General features: G+C 38.8%; 1 protein-coding gene across 1 annotated transcript; it reads left to right on the top strand.

Annotated features, from left to right (window-relative positions):
- The first annotated feature begins 6203 nt into the window (after positions 1 to 6203).
- On the top strand, positions 6204 to 8125 carry LOC148009664 (large ribosomal subunit protein eL19y-like). Its single transcript, XM_087672708.1, has 5 exons — positions 6204 to 6363; positions 7061 to 7183; positions 7268 to 7581; positions 7664 to 7716; positions 7842 to 8125. The coding sequence occupies exons 1-5, from the start codon at positions 6252 to 6254 to the stop codon at positions 7864 to 7866; spliced, it is 627 nt and encodes a 208-aa protein (XP_087528834.1). The 5' UTR covers positions 6204 to 6251; the 3' UTR covers positions 7867 to 8125.
- The last annotated feature ends 7909 nt before the right edge of the window (positions 8126 to 16034 follow it).

Raw genomic sequence — 16034 nt, 5'->3', positions numbered from 1 at the left:
TTGTCGAAATCAAACACATTTTACAGAGTCCAATTCCCAGAGTTGGACTCGAATGTCCGATTCCAAGTAATCGGATGGTCCAATATTTTGGAAATCGAACCACTCGGACACCACCCAACCCATCTGATTGGACACGTGGCTAGTCTGATTCAAACAATCGGACCATCAACAATTAGACCACTCGGACACCACCCAACCCATCTAATTGGACACGTGGCTAGTCTGATTCAAACAATCGGACCATCAACAATCAGACGATTGGAAATCGAACTTTTGGATCGAGAAAGGGGTAAAGGTCTAGGAGGACAAAACCAGGAACCAATCACATGCTGGTGGACTTGTAGCCATTCATCCATGGCGGCATGTACTAGTGAAGTATAAAATGTTGGAACAGGGCTACTAGCCCTTCATTAAAGGGACCAAGGTTACTGATCCATCAAACCCACTTGATGTAGAAGATGATGAAAGAGCCCAAGCCATAATCATGCTTCATCTAGATGAATCCCTAATCCATCACAATGACCAACTCTCCACTACCAAGGACAAATGGGATGAGCTTCAAAAGCTTTATGGTGCTACAAGAAAGAGCTCTAAAATTTTTCTTAAGATCTAATTTTTAAGTCTGAAGTATAAACAAGGAGAAGACCTAGGTAAGTTCATTTCTCACATGAAGGGGTTCATGGCACAACTATCCTTAGTTTAAGCTCCAGTTCACGATGAAAATGCCATTGCAAATCTCTTAAAAATTGTAAAGAAGGTATTCCCAACCCTTGTAACTACTCTTACAAATATCCCAAATCCAACCTTAGTAAAGAAGGTATTCCCAACCCTTGTAACTACTCTTACAAATATCCCAAATCCAACCTTAGGAAGCACCATCCAATCTTGTTTAGATGAGGAGAAAAGAAATCAGAAGGCAACACTAGTCAGGGATCTACTTCAATAGCTCGTGAGCAACTCTTGGTTCATACTATCTCCACCAAATGCTCCTTTTGCAATAAGAAGGGGCATCTTGCCAGTAACTGTTGGAAAAAATATCCTGACAAAATGAAGTGCAACAAATGTAAGAAGACATGGCATATTACCAGTAAGTGTCCTACCACCCCTGAAGTACCAAAAGAATTGGAGGCCAACTTTCTCTCCAAAGCATATGATGATTGACTTTTCTAAAACTATAAAATCCTCTACTTATAAGCACTCTTATAACATGATTTATAAATGCATTCCATTTTGTTTGAGGTGGGGCATTAACATGTCTTGTAGTCCAATGCCACTCTGGCATTGAGGAGGGGTGTTGAGACATAGACATGTGAACCCTATGTATGCAAGGGTGGATAAGGATAGCTGGGTGTGAATGAATTAGAGGGCAAAGAGAAACCCTAACCCTAGACATCTAGAGGCTATTTAAATAGCCTAGAGGTCACTCTCAATGTAGAGGCGAGTGTATCATTTGTACTTGTGAACAACTCATTAGGCAAGATCTTCTTCTTGTACTCTCTCTCTCTCTCTCTCTCTCTCTCTCTCTCTCTCTCTCGTGCACACTTTCTTGCTCTTACTCCAATTTTTCAACATGATATTTAAATAGCCTAGAGGTAACTCTCAATGTAGAGGAGAGTGTACCAGTTGTACTTGTGAATAACTCATTAAGCAAGATCTTCTTCTTGTACTTGAGCTTTCTCTCTCCCTCTTGGTGCACACTCTCTTGCTCTCACTCTGATATTTTAACATATGCCACCCTATATCTCCCTCACTTGGCTCTTTACAATACCCAAACTCTAGGTCCATGCCTTTGTAGCTTGTCCAGGAGTTTCTAAGTTGCATGCACCAGTTCTTTTAATGTTTATCACTGTAGGTTTACATTAAAAATACAAGATTCCAAGTAGCTCATAAAATCTTATATTTTACCCAAAAATTGTTCTAAAGTGCATTATAGTGAGCACATTGCTCAAATTTTACATTAGGCATGCTTCTTATGCTACAATAATCGCAAAACCAATTACAATAGTGGTCCAATTTGCTATATTTTTATGGTAAAAATATGAATACACATGCATAATAACCTAATACTAGCGCATAATATTTTCCAAAAGCTATTCCATAATTTATATGGAACTTGCCAACTCTACCATTTGAACCATTTCGAGCACTAGCTACTGTTGTTTATACATGTTATTTTTAGCAATTGCCTTTTTTGCAAATCATGGCAACAAGGCATAGATTAGACTTTCTTTGGTTTTGTAGCTTCACTTTAGCTCATTTTTGCTATTTATGGTATCTTTTATCATAATAGCTAGAAATTTTTTGTTCACATTTTATGAGTTTTCAATTGTTCTCATACTCAATTAGCACTACTTTTCCCATAAGTATAAAGGATTAAAAAGTTTACAACTTAATATTAGAAAAAATGAAATCATACGTAATCCTACTTTACTACAAACTTCTTGAACTTGAATAGCTAATTTGCATACGAAGAAAAGAAAAACAATTATTACACTTTAGAAATGATACTAGATTGGTGCTTAGCATAAATTTCATGCAAGAAGGGTTGAATTATTTAGTAGAACTTTGTTAACCACGCAACTTAGCATGAATCCAAACCCCGTAGAATGTGATCCATGCATAGAAGTTATAACTATGGTAGGTAATATTAGCTTCCCTACCAAAAAACTTTCCTAGTGCATCCACTAGGCAAACACTATGGGATCTAGCACGTTCACAAGGTCCATTCACCATCACTATTTTTTCCAATCGAGCCTCCCTAAACAACAAAAGAGGGGCTTGCAACTTATTTAAACCCATGAGAGCATGTCATAATAGTACTATCCCTATCCATAATCAATGTCATTGCTCATTAGACTTCTCTATTGATCTCCCACACTTTCTTAAGTCATTATTAGTGCAAGCACTAAGTGTGTTGCATTAGGAAGAGTGTCAAAAGATTAAGGTAGCAACACAAAGAGACTCTTGGGATACTTAAACAACCACCACCATTGTGGTAGTATGCATGAGTATACTTACTCACAAAAAAGTTGTTGGAGTTCATTTAGGTAGTTTAGTATGCTTATCCCAAAGAATGCATACCTTCCTCTCATTATAGGGAAGACCCCATGATCAAGTGCATAAACAATTATTTGATGGGTAAAGCATCACTTTGGTGGAATGTTCTTTGCATAGCCATAGAGGAAATATGGAGCACTCGACCTAAGGTGTATGCAATTGTAGTTGCTTCATCATCAAGCCATAGCAAGAGATCAATAAAGGACCACTATAAAAGAATCAAAGTAGAGATGAGGGAGCATAATGCACTTTTGTAGCCGCATTTCAAAACCCATGAAACATCTCATTTAATATCAAGAGAGATACTAGAGTTCCAATCAAATGACAAATGTATATATAGCCTTAATAGCCTAAGGGTGTGTTTAAATTCACATAAAAGGGATCACTTTGAGTGTGTGCATAAATGCACTGTTAAACATGCCCGAAAACCTTTAAAAAGTCTCTAGAGGTAATAATTTCTTTTTTATTAGTTGCCACTAGTAGAAATAAAAGTTTATTGAAATTGAAGGGAGAAGCTCGAGTGGGAGCATGAGTACGTGGAAGCAAGGGAGGTGCAAGCTATGGAGGATGGAGTAAGAAAGCAAGACAAATAAACATAGAATGTGGGAACTCAAATAGTCACAATGTGTGATTGGCCTTCACTTATTCATTAGTCATTGAAATAATAAAAAATGAAGTGATAGTGATGGGTGTCCACCACTTTAAGTGTACAACTATGCAAGTTCTACCATTTGCAGTGTACATGTATGCGGGTACTATAAGTGTAGTGAATACAAAGGCAGTGTAGGCATAGGTGCCTTTACCCCCATTAACCTTCCACTTTAAAGTGAATGTGCGTCTAGTGAGGAGAGAACAAGAAAAAACAACAAAGTACAAATGTACCTAAAGTACAATAGGATGATGAGAGATGTCATTAATCCAACATCCATCATCTTCCTAAGGAAGACAAAACTCTCCATTAAGAGACTTTTAGTGAGTAGATTAGCAAGATTCTCGTGAGTCAAGATCTTGATAAGCTCACTAGACTTGTTCTCTACTATCTCCCTGATGAAGTGATAGCGCATCTTAATGTGCTTTGTCTTTGCATGTGGAAGACCAAATTCTTGGCTAACCAAATATCACTCATAGAATCCAAATGCAAAGAAGGGACTACATCAGTAATAGCAAGGTCCACTACCACCAAATGGCCTAACTGGAAGGTCTCCTTGCAAGCCTCAATGACTGCAATATACTATGCCTCTGTAGGAGATAAGGCCATGCATTTTTGCACCCTTGACATCCAAGAAATAACATCTTCGGAAAAGTTGAAGATATAGCTAGAGGTGGACTTCCTATTGTCTATGCCCTTCACAGCATCCCAATGCTGCTTGCTAGGTGTAGCTACTCCCACTACAAATGATGTGTTAGGAAGAGTGGATAGCATGGCATATATCAAACTGCCCACTACTGTGGATGCATAAGGGATCTTGGCCATCTCGGCCTTTTGTTCATCATCAAACTATGGACAATGAGCCCAAGTAACCTCTATATGAGAAGGTAAAGGGCAACCAATAGGCTTAACATCCTACATATAAACTACTTAAGGACCTTCCAGATGTACTTTTGTGATGACGAGTAAAGAATCCTCTTAGAGCGACCACATATGATACACATTCCAAGAATATGTGAGGCATGTTCCATGTCCTTTATCTCAAAGCTATTCTTGAGTTGACTTTTCAAGGCAGCTAGCTCATCACGAGTACTCCCAACAATCAATATATCATCCACATAAAGTACTAAAAACATAAGGCTACAATCACAAGTCTTCTTCGTATATAAACACTAATCCATATCACTGTAGGTATATCCATGTGAATGCATAAAATCATTAAACTTACTGCACCATTCCTTTAAGTGTCAACTTAAGGTTATAAATGCTATTTCTCAACTTGCACACTAGGTTTTTCCTGTCTTTTTCCTCAAAGCCCTTAGGTGGCTACATATAAATCTTATTATGCAAATCCCTATATAAGAAAGCTGTCTAAGATGACTATCATCTCTGTGCATGGCCTTATCATAAGTAAGAGGCTTACCATCATTTATCACCATAACATAGTCCATGGAGGGTGCAGACTGCTTGGAGGATATCTATCTCTAGTAGAATATCTCATAGCAGGTTGTGGAGCCTATAAATCTTGTTTAACATCATGGTCATGGACCATTGGAGCATCATCTTTGCAAGCTATCTAGCTGTTTGTATGGAAGGTGGAGGCTCCTCTTGAAATATCACCTCATATACCTCAAATGCTTACTCATGCTGCTTATGCATTTTCTCCTCGTGGAAAAAAATATAATGGTTGCAAATGACCGAGTTTACAGATTCCATAGGTAATAGTCTATCTCACCTACATTTTCATAATCAAGAAAGATGCATTTCACCGACTTAGGATCTAGCTTATTGTGCTTGTTCTTGGGAACATGGTGAAAAGCCTCATGACCAAAGACATGCAAATGAGGATATGATGAAGGTTTTATAGACCATACTTCCTTTGTAACTTGGTAGTCGACAACAATTCATGGGAAACTATCAATAAAATGTACAACAATGGTAATTGCCTCACTCCCAAAATACTATGAACTCACTCTTGAATCGTCTTGTTCATGTGCTCAACCATATCATTCTCGGGTGGGGTATACAAGGCAGTCAACTCATGCTTAATGCCCTTCTCATCATAAAACTACTCAAAGGCTTTAGATACATACTCACCTCCATTGTTAGATCGTAGGCATTTCAACCTATACCCAAATTGGTTCTCAACAAGAGTAAGCCAATACTAAAACGTAGCCAATACTTCCAATTTCTACTTTATAGGAATGCCCAAATCTTATGTGAGAAATCATCAATGAAAATATTGAAATACTTTTCGCCACCTAATGATTGATAGGGCATAGGTCATCAAATAACAGAATGAACAAGAGCCAGAGACTCAACCATGCAAGTAATACCAAACTTCTTATGCGAATTATCTGCCTACCATAAAAACAAAGATCACAAGAATCAAAACATCTATAGTCATCACTAAATTTGTCTAATTATTAGCGAATTTATAAATTAGTTTAAATTGGGGTTTATATTATCGAGATAAAACCCCCCGTCTTCACTGCAGGGTCTTCTCTTTTAGGGTTATCGAGGGCTTGTGTGGCAGGAGGGAGCCATGGTGTCGCTGAAGCTGCAGAAGCGTCTAGCGGCCAGCGTTCTCAAGTGCGGCAAACGCAAAGTCTGGCTCGATCCAAATGAGGTCAACGAGATCTCCATGGCGAACTCACGTAAGCCTCCTCTGTTTGCGCTGTGTGCCTTGTTGGTATTTTTCTTCCTTGCAAACATTGTATTAAGGATCTGTGCGCCTTGCCTGTATGCCCTCGCTTTCTCTTTCTTTCAATTTTGTCAAGGATCCCTTTCTTTGCTTCTGTCTATGGAGAAGTGTGTCGCTCAAAGACCGTTTCTGCTGGCGCCTGTGAAACTATTTTGATCACGCGGTGTGCTTGTTACCTGTCTTTGCTTTCGGAGTATTGTTAGCTAAGCATCCGCGTGCACGGTTATACCGTGTCTTGTGTGGGGTGGCTAGTTGCCATCTTGTCCCTGTGAGATCCCTTTGTTTTACGGGCCAGTGAAGTACCAGCACCTATTTTTACATGGTCCAAGTCCACAATCTCATCAACGTTATCGAATCGTTTTGTGCCATGCTTTGTTATCATTGCCTTGCATGCCTTTGGGATTCGTGTAATGCAATGAGCTTTAAAGAAGCTTGCAGCACCAATCAACTCGCACTTTTTATGAATATGCATAGTATATTAGCGCCTCTCCTTGACTCTCCTTGACTTATGGATAGGGAAGATAATGTTTATAGTTGGCAGAATGATAAGGCGTGGCATACATTATATATTTAAAGGTTTATTTGATGGTTAGAGCTATTGTAAAGCATTTGTGCAGAAAAGGGACTAATTTGTTTTGTGTGTTTTTCAGGCCAAAACATAAGGAAGTTGGTAAAGGATGGATTTGTTATTCGGAAGCCAACCAAGATTCACTCTCGTGCACGGGCCAGACGAGCTCTTGAAGCCAAAAGGAAAGGTCGTCACACTGGATATGGTAGGTCCTTCTCCCGGCATAGCGGTAGATGCCCCTGTACATTGTATAACCAAGCAGTTTTACCCATCTGCCTATAATTGTTAGGTAAAAGGCGTGGTACAAGAGAGGCTAGGTTGCCATCAAAAATACTCTGGTTGAGGCGTATGCGTGTTCTTCGTCGTCTATTGAGAAAGTACAGAGAAGCAAAAAAGATTGACAAGCACATGTACCATGACATGTATATGAAGGTTAAGGGTAACGTTTTCAAAAATAAGCGTGTGCTTATGGAGAGCATTCACAAATCAAAGGCAGAGAAGGCCCGTGAGAAGACTCTCACTGATCAGTTTGAAGCTCGCAGAGCCAAGAACAAGGCTATTCGTGAAAGGAAGAGTGCTAGGAGGGAAGAACGTCTTGCACAGGTAGCTTACATTCTTTGTTTTTACTTTTAGTTTATTGTAGAGAGGGTTGTAACACTGATTTGTCTGAGGTGATATGTCACAGGGACTAGGGTCTGAGACAGCAGTGCCTGCAGCTCCAGCTCCTGCTGCCTCTGAGTATGTGCAACTAGTATATAGTGCTTGTGTCCAAATGATGAGATTTGGCTTCAAAGTTTTAATGCTAGCATTTTTAATGCATTACATTTGGATTACGTTCTGACAATTGCTTTTTTGTTCTTCAGGGTTCCAAAGAAATCTAAGAAGTAAATTGAAGATGTCGTTTGAGGCTGAACTGTCATAGTTATCTGTTTTTGAATCACATCCACCGGTGTAGTCAAGTCAATAGAGGATGGTCCCTATTTTATAAGAAAGGAATTTTGTCTATGTAAGGGATTTGTACTTTTTATTACCATGAAATGGCACACTTCTGGTATTGTGTTCAAATTGAAACACTCAGAATTTTCATTTTTCCCCTCAGTAGTTGCAAGGAGTGCTACTGGAGTTCCTACTTAGCTTTATTTACACCTATTGAGGCTCTTCGTGGATTATGTCGGCCATTATAGTTTTTGGTTTGTTTGGTAACCGGGTGCTCTGGAGGCATAATATATTCATTCTGCAGCTGTGTGATGGCAAAACATATTCTTTCTGCAGTATTTTGCTGCCTATGAAGTAACATGATGATAAATCAAGCGTCTGGGGGTGATCATGATGAAACCAAGGGTCTGCTGGTTCTGTCTGTTCCTGAAAGTAGTATGAGCAGTCTCAATTCAGCCATAGAATCTGATTGTGTGAGCCATTTGTGACTTTCTAACATATGCCTGTAACACGCTCTTCGAGATGGCTTTTCCTGTGTACTTGCACTGCGTTATTTTTGCTGACCTTGGCAGTTAACTGTAAAGTAAAAGGCTGACTTACCATTATGTTTGTGGTAGTTGCTCTGCTAGTCAGACTGTGCCCTGCTCGGAAGTAAGTTCAGGCCAAGTAAGTAGAGTGTGCTTTGGAGTCTGTCTGTACAATGAGAGTTCTGTGCACTTCCTGCAATAACTTTTTAAGTTTGAGTCAGGTCAGGCTAGCTGGCTTTAAGTTATTGTCCAGTCACACGTAAGATCTTCGTAAATGCACACTAGCAAAGTCCATGCTAGCCCCCAATTATTACTGGGCATTAAGGATTTATTGTTCAAAATATGGCTTCTAGTGAAGCCTGAAGTATGTTTGTAGTTTTGTGCATGGGGTTTTAGTAGTATGCAAAATGCTTATTTATCCAGGATGTTACAGGCTTAAAACAGTTATCATGTACAGTAATGGATGGATTGTGGACCGATGTGTCCTCTACCTAACATGGTTGCTGCAAAGCATCCTGCTGATATATTATGGTTGCACTAGGTTTGTACTTGGAGGTTATAAATACAACAATGGGGGTTATAGCTTTTTTGTTCTTCCACGATTGTTTCCACTAGCTTTGGGGTTTCTTGGAAGCTCTCTAGTGTCTAGTTTTATTTTAATGTTGTACTATTAGGCTCAAGTGTCCCTTTTTGGGAGGTTAAACGACCAAATTTCAGGAGTCCCGGTCATGTCACATGATTTTTTCGGGGAGTAGGGGAGTTTTAACTCACGCATTGTCTCATTTGGATTTGTGATTGGCCCAAATTTTGCATGTTTGTTTAAATGGCGTCCAGGAAACTCCATTCTTGCTTTGAAGATTAGGAGCAGAGACCAGGGGATGAGCTTTGAGGCCAGATTTGCAACTCCTTACTCGTGCAAGACATTGATGGTTTGACAATTGGAGGATCTTCCTGCTTCATAAGTGAAGTGGAGCTCTACTTTTCACTGAATGGAAATAAGAGGCCTAATCTACTGTGGGACCTGGTATGCGAAGGCCATGTAATTCGTTTTGAAATGAGAACTAACCATATGGCCACTATTTTGAAGATCTAAGGTTCAGCTCAGCTCTGCTCTGTAGCTGAGAATCTCCTTTCAAAATTTTACTATATGTTGGACTAGTTTTAATTTCTCTACCTGGGCCTTGCACCCAATTGATTTGCCCCTGTATTTTGCCACTGTTTATTTTTTGATTGCTAGCATAATGCACCATTCGTCTTCCTATTAGGGTAGAAGTGTTCTATTGTGAGTTTTCTACCATTGAAAGGAAATTGAATGCCTGGATAGTACCGTAATGACTTTGTTGATTTTGCAAGTGCAGTAGTAAAGGGTTTCTTATTTGGCTTTAGGAAACTACAAACTCCCCAGTCCTTGATCAGTTATAGGCAATAATAGGAAAAGAGAAATGAACTAAATATTGTTTATGAATGATTATTTGAGGTTTGAACCAAGGGATGGTTGCTACACTTGTTTTCAGAAGGATCAGTCACAGCAATTGTTATCTGCAGTAGGTAGCTTTCTTAAAAAGTTATTGAGTTTGATCTGAGATTTGAAGCAAGAGCTTTTCGTAGTTTTGTAAAATAAATTTTGGAACGAACTGATATTACTAATATGGAGTATCTACAGTTGCATCTAAGTGATGTTATCGAATAAGCGTTTAGTTACGAGCCCGAGTAGACTATAAATAATTATGTACAAGTTTGTCTCCTTGAGTGGATCGTCACCTAGTTTTGTACACGTTTATTCTCTTTAGGACTGCGTAGGGACAAAGGATGTTATAATTTGATTGAGGGGCCACATGTCTACCCTTGTCATGTTGTGTCTAAATTTGATTCTCCATGTTGAGACTTGTTGGTGCTACTCCACTATTGCCTTCCTTGCCACTCTTCCACACCAAGAATTTTAACTTGATTAAGGGGGTGTATGACCACCCTTTTTGTGTTTTCAAGTTATGTTTTGTGTGTTAATGTTGAGACTTGTTGATGCCAGCCCATTATTGCCTTTGCAAACATATGGACTTTTTTCTCAAAGTTTCTGGCTTTTCAAGGAAATGGGTGTTTTGCTTTTATGTGAGTTGAAGTTTTGTAACAGACCACCTTGTCTTCACCGTTGGTGAGTTTGGCTAGTACTCCAGCTTGTCCTGAAGCACCTCCTCAACCCACTTTACTTATTTGTTAGGTTACACCTTTCCTTTCACAAATCAGTGGAATGTCCATGAAGCAGGCCTTTAGTCTATCCAAGGTATCAACCCACTTAGTTGATACCTTTCTCACACCACTCTAGCCAGCTCATAATTTCTTAATGCAAGTGCTTCACTCTCAACGTGATGGGGAACATGTATGAGTTTTGTGCATGCGATCTGTCTTTGCCCTTGGGCTGTCTTGTGACCACTAAGGTCTTTTGATAACAGTCTTCTAGTTTTGAACAAGTCGTTAGAAGTTTTGGATTGGGAGACTTTGAATTTTAGTCATGCTAGTATATCATCTTGTTTGCCCTTTGTGCCTGTTGTGGGTTGTGCTGCTTCTAGCCAAACTCTCATTATCACAGCCCATGATTATTGAAGATATTGGCAGTCCTTACATTAGCTTGTTTGTCTCATCAGCCAGCAAATCAACCTTAAGCCCACTATTATCTTTGCTCTTAGAAAGAGTACGTTTGCATCCCATCTTTTGAACCACCAAACATTGACAAGACGTGTGCTTGGAAGACCATGTTATTTGAGTTGGAGTTAGTGAAAGGGTTAAGTGATACTCTCCTTCCATTAAGGCCAAAGAGGAGACATGCAAGCTTGTTTGATGCCTTTGCTAGGACCCATAAGCTTTTGTTTTGCAAATATGGCATGTGAATGCGCCCCTTATGGTTTTGAGAATGGCTGTAATTTTTGTACATGTATTGTAGCTAGTGATGAACTCCATATGGTAGCCTAGATATTGAAACATCAGACTTTTTCTTAACATCTTAAATTCATAATTAGTAATTTGGTGTTCTCATCTCTTTTGTACAGGAAAGGAGTCACAAGTCTTGTTCTTGAACATAGAGTTGGGGATTTATGTGAAACAATCATAGATGTGCAATATATAATCTAGATTAACATTTTCAACCACTTATGGGTTGGATTAGTCTTTAGTTTTAGTGATGGACTCCCATATGGTGGCCTAGATATTAAAGCATTAGATTTTTCTTTACATAAGTTCATAATGAGTGATTTGGTGTGCTTATCTCTTTTGTATGGGAAAAGGAGTTTGTTCTCAACCATAGAGTTGGGAATATATGTCAAGCAATCATAGACGTGCAATAGATAATCTAGAAACGTTTTCAACCACTTATGGGTTGTCTTGGCAAACAATTGTGTAGAAGGGTTTAGTGTTGGGTGAGGGCACTACTCTTTAACACCATTTTGGATTTTATGATTCATGGTCTTGGAGAGGATTTGTAATATTTGTAATAACAACAAATGACATGGTGTTGGGGGCCATCCTTGTCTAATTGATCTTCATAGCTAGAAGTTATGAGTTGGAGCCATTGATATTGATTGTTGATGCATTTGAGAATAGCCTTGCAATCATCTTGCAAAATGCATCAGAAATCCCCTACTTTCCAACATGTGCAATATGAAGATTACCTCACTATGTTGTAGGCTTTATGTACATTTTCACCAACAATAAATTGCCGCCTCTTTCCAAGGCCAAGTCAATAGAGAACAAGAGTTTGCCACCATTTATAGCTCCTTGATCCAATGAACAATATACCTCTCTAAGGGACTCTTGTTCTACATGGTTTGCAATGCTTCCTCACAGCTTGTTGGGTACTTGGCTCACTTCCAACAATGGTTAATAGGCGGTTGATGAACACCTTGGAGATAGAGATGTCTTGATGTAGTATTCCCCTCCCCATCTTGGATAATAGAGATGATCTCGTGTGTGGCTTGGTCTTAAGGTTGAGAAGATTGGCTTTTTATGAACTTCAAAACGATTAATTTTTTCAATAGGTAGATTGTATGGTTGTTTATACTCTTGGAATCCGTAATGTTTCAACCACAATATCAAAGGAGACTTCTATATTGATCCTACTAGATCAAAGTGTCTACATTTTGCTTCTTTAATGCTTTGCCTTGATAAGAGTAAACCATTTGCTTCTCTAGTGTCTTCCCTTGGTAAGTGTATTGTTTGCCTTTGCCTTTTGGTCAACTAGATAACATATCAATAAGTACAAGCAAAGTAACATCAAAATCATGGCATGCAATAGGAATCACTATTGAGTCTTAGTTTAAGCATGTGTTAATACAATTGATAAATGGTCTTCACAAAAAGGGTAGAATATTTGAAGGGCATCACTCATATGCATCATGGATAGTTGGAATTATACTATTGGAAGAGAGTTCTTTGTGTATCATGCAATTGTCACTGGCCTTGAGCAACAACCAACACCCTATCAACTACAATTGATCACGTACATAAAGAATAATCCAACTTTGAAGCACCCATTTATGATTAGGCAACCATTGGCAAACTATGCGCATTTTCCCCTCTCAATATAGAACATAATGGAGAGAACAAATGCATCTAAAGGAAAATTCAAACAAGTGCCTTGTTTTTGAAAACACTAATCAAGTTGCTTTTAGCAACATGAAGTGCTCCGAAAAAAAAATGTTGCAATTTGGGAAAAACCCTTCAAGAAGAAGGGTTGGAGAGAGGGCTGACAGGACAAGAAACCCACTTAATAGTTGCAGTGTGTGTGCACGTGTGATGTACCATTTTAGTAAAGGAGAACATTGCATGGGTTTCTATGTGTCTAGTTCGCGACTTTTTTGACATGCAACACATATTAGTGAGCTTGGATAAGCAACTTTACACATAGTACAATCACCAAAAAGGAGATGCCTAGAGAGCTCTCAAGTTAGATTGTGCCTACACCAATCATGGCTCTTGGTGAATCTCCCCTAAGCCTAAATTGAGATTGTAGACAAAGATTGTTGCCTCCAATCATGTCCCAAGGAAGACGATTTTTCCAATGCTTCAAGTTGAGAGAGCTAAGTATGGCCCACCACCATTCAAGCTCAACACATTATTCTTAAGTGAAGGTGGTCACTTGAGCCAAGCAAAGGTTGCATGGAGGCAAATATCATCAAAGCATACTCTCACCCTTTCAAAGGAAAGAAGTGCTTCAAGGCAATAACTACTTTCTCTAAAAACTATGGAAGGCCTAGAGCTAAATGTTTATGGTTATACTTGATGGTTATACTTAGTGCCCTTATAAGTAATCCTAATGACAATGTTCTCATATGGCTATTATAGATTAAATATTATCTTCAAGTGGAGGAGAGAGATCAAGTAGATGACTTGAAGGTGTAGCTCAACATCAAATTAGAATCTAATGACTTTTAATTCATCTTATAGCAATTAGGCAAAGAATGCATCAATACATTGTGCATCAACTATGTAAGATCTTCAATCTTGCTTTTGACCCTATCAAATTTCACATTTTACAAACATGGATGACTTCCAATTGCATCAACATAGAAATTAGTTTATCACATCTCTTTTTATGGAAGCCCTGCTTTTCTCCCAAGCTCTCAACCTATAGATCAAGTTATTCATTGCGTCAAACCCACTTTATTTCTAGGTTTATGTTTGAGGCTCTTTAATTAAAAAGTAACACTACAAGATCAATGATAACGTGGGATTATAGAGATCAAATAATAAAGAAATACAATCTATGCTTACCTTATTAGCTCTCTTGTACACGTTACAACATTGGAAAAAAGGATTTTTAAATCATCGGTAGATTTGGTCATCAATGCTCTAGGTTTGTTGTGCTCCAACTAGTGCGATAAATGATGATATTAGTGAAGTTGACATACATTTTTGACTTGGAACTTGATCATGTACTGTTGACGAGTTCATCAAGAGAACGTCACATTTTGAGAATGCGCTTGTCCTTGGCAAAAAGCCTCACAACCAAAGATACACAAATGAGCATATGAGGGAGGTTTTCCAAACCATATCTCCTCTGCAACCTGATAGTCAAGAGTAGTATTACATGGTAACCGATTTATTAAGTGTATGTTAATAGTAACTGCCTCGGCCCAAAAATGCTGTGGTAAGCCTATCTAGCTAAGCATACTACGAACTCGTTTCTGAATTGACCTATTCATGCGCTCAGCCATACCATTCTAGGGTGGGGTACACGGGGTGGTCAATTGATGCTTAATACCCCTCTTATCACAAAACTACTCAAAGGCTCTAGAGATATACTCACCCCCATAATTTGAACTTGGCATTTTAGCATATACCCAAACAGGTTAACCACCAAAGCAAGTCAACATTGAAATGTAGTCAAGACTTTCGATTTCTACTTAATAGGATATGCCCAAACCTCATGCGTATAGTCATCAATGCAAGTAATGAAATACTTCGTGCCATCTAATAACTTGCAGGGCATGGGACTACATACATTCAAAAATGAACAAGAGCCAATGGCTCATCCATGCATCTCATACTATACTTTTTATGTGTATTACATGTCTGCCTGCCATATAAACAATGATCACAAGACTCAAAGCATTTATAGTCAAGGGGCGGAAGATAATGCAAACGAGTAAGCATTTTCATTCATTTCAAGGACATGGCCAAGGCGATGATGCCCTAGAGATACATGTGGAACTGCATTCACTGCCAAAATATGGTTCACTGATCCAGTTACAAGCAAGACGTAGAGAGTATTGGACATTGTACCATGTGTAATGGCAAGATTCCCACGAGTAATCTTCCATGAGGAATCACCAAAAGAAACTACATAACTTGTACCATCCAAAGTGCTAGCAGAGATGAGGCTCTTTGTGAGAGCCACTACATGACATACATAATGAAGAGAATATGCGACCTGAACCAAACTGCAGTTGAATATAACCAATACAAACTATCTCTAATGCTAGGCCATTATCGAAACGGATGGATCTAGTCGTACTGTGATACGTATACCTTGACAAAGCATCAATTAGCTATGAAGTATCAAGAGAAGAAGCTGCAAGTATGAAATCATCATTAGAATTAGTCTACGCAATGTTAATCTCTTCAATCTTAACATTGGACTTGCTAGGGACAATGCTGCAATCATCATTTTTGTCATATGCTTTATCCTTGCCCTTTTCTTTATGCTTCTCCTCGTGTATCTTATGGCATTGTGGTTGAAAATGCCCTACTTTCCCACAGTAGTAACAAGTTAACGAGGACTTATGGCCACGAGATTTACTACGAGATTGTCCATGTGACAGAGAGCGAGATTGTTTAGAGTCTGCCACAATGATCATTACCGCTCCTACCATTATTACCACTAACAATCAGAGTATGAGAGATGTGGAAGCATCGATATTCTTTTTGTTAACCTCTTTAGTCAAGTGCACCCTCAACATCTTGCAACTGTAACCCATCAATAGGTATGTTGGCACACATAGCAGTACAAAATGTATCCCATGATTTAGATAGTGTAACTAAGAGAAATAAGGGAAGAAGAGTGCCCTTGAATTCAATCTCATGCGAAGACAAATGACTGATAAT

The sequence above is a fragment of the Lygodium microphyllum genome, chromosome 30 (assembly GCF_053477565.2).
Source record: "Lygodium microphyllum isolate KBCC chromosome 30, Lygodium_microphyllum_v1.1.10, whole genome shotgun sequence".
NCBI classification, from domain to species: domain Eukaryota; kingdom Viridiplantae; phylum Streptophyta; class Polypodiopsida; order Schizaeales; family Lygodiaceae; genus Lygodium; species Lygodium microphyllum.
Note: the sequence above shows the minus strand (reverse complement) of the source record. Positions and strands in the feature narration are given on the sequence as shown.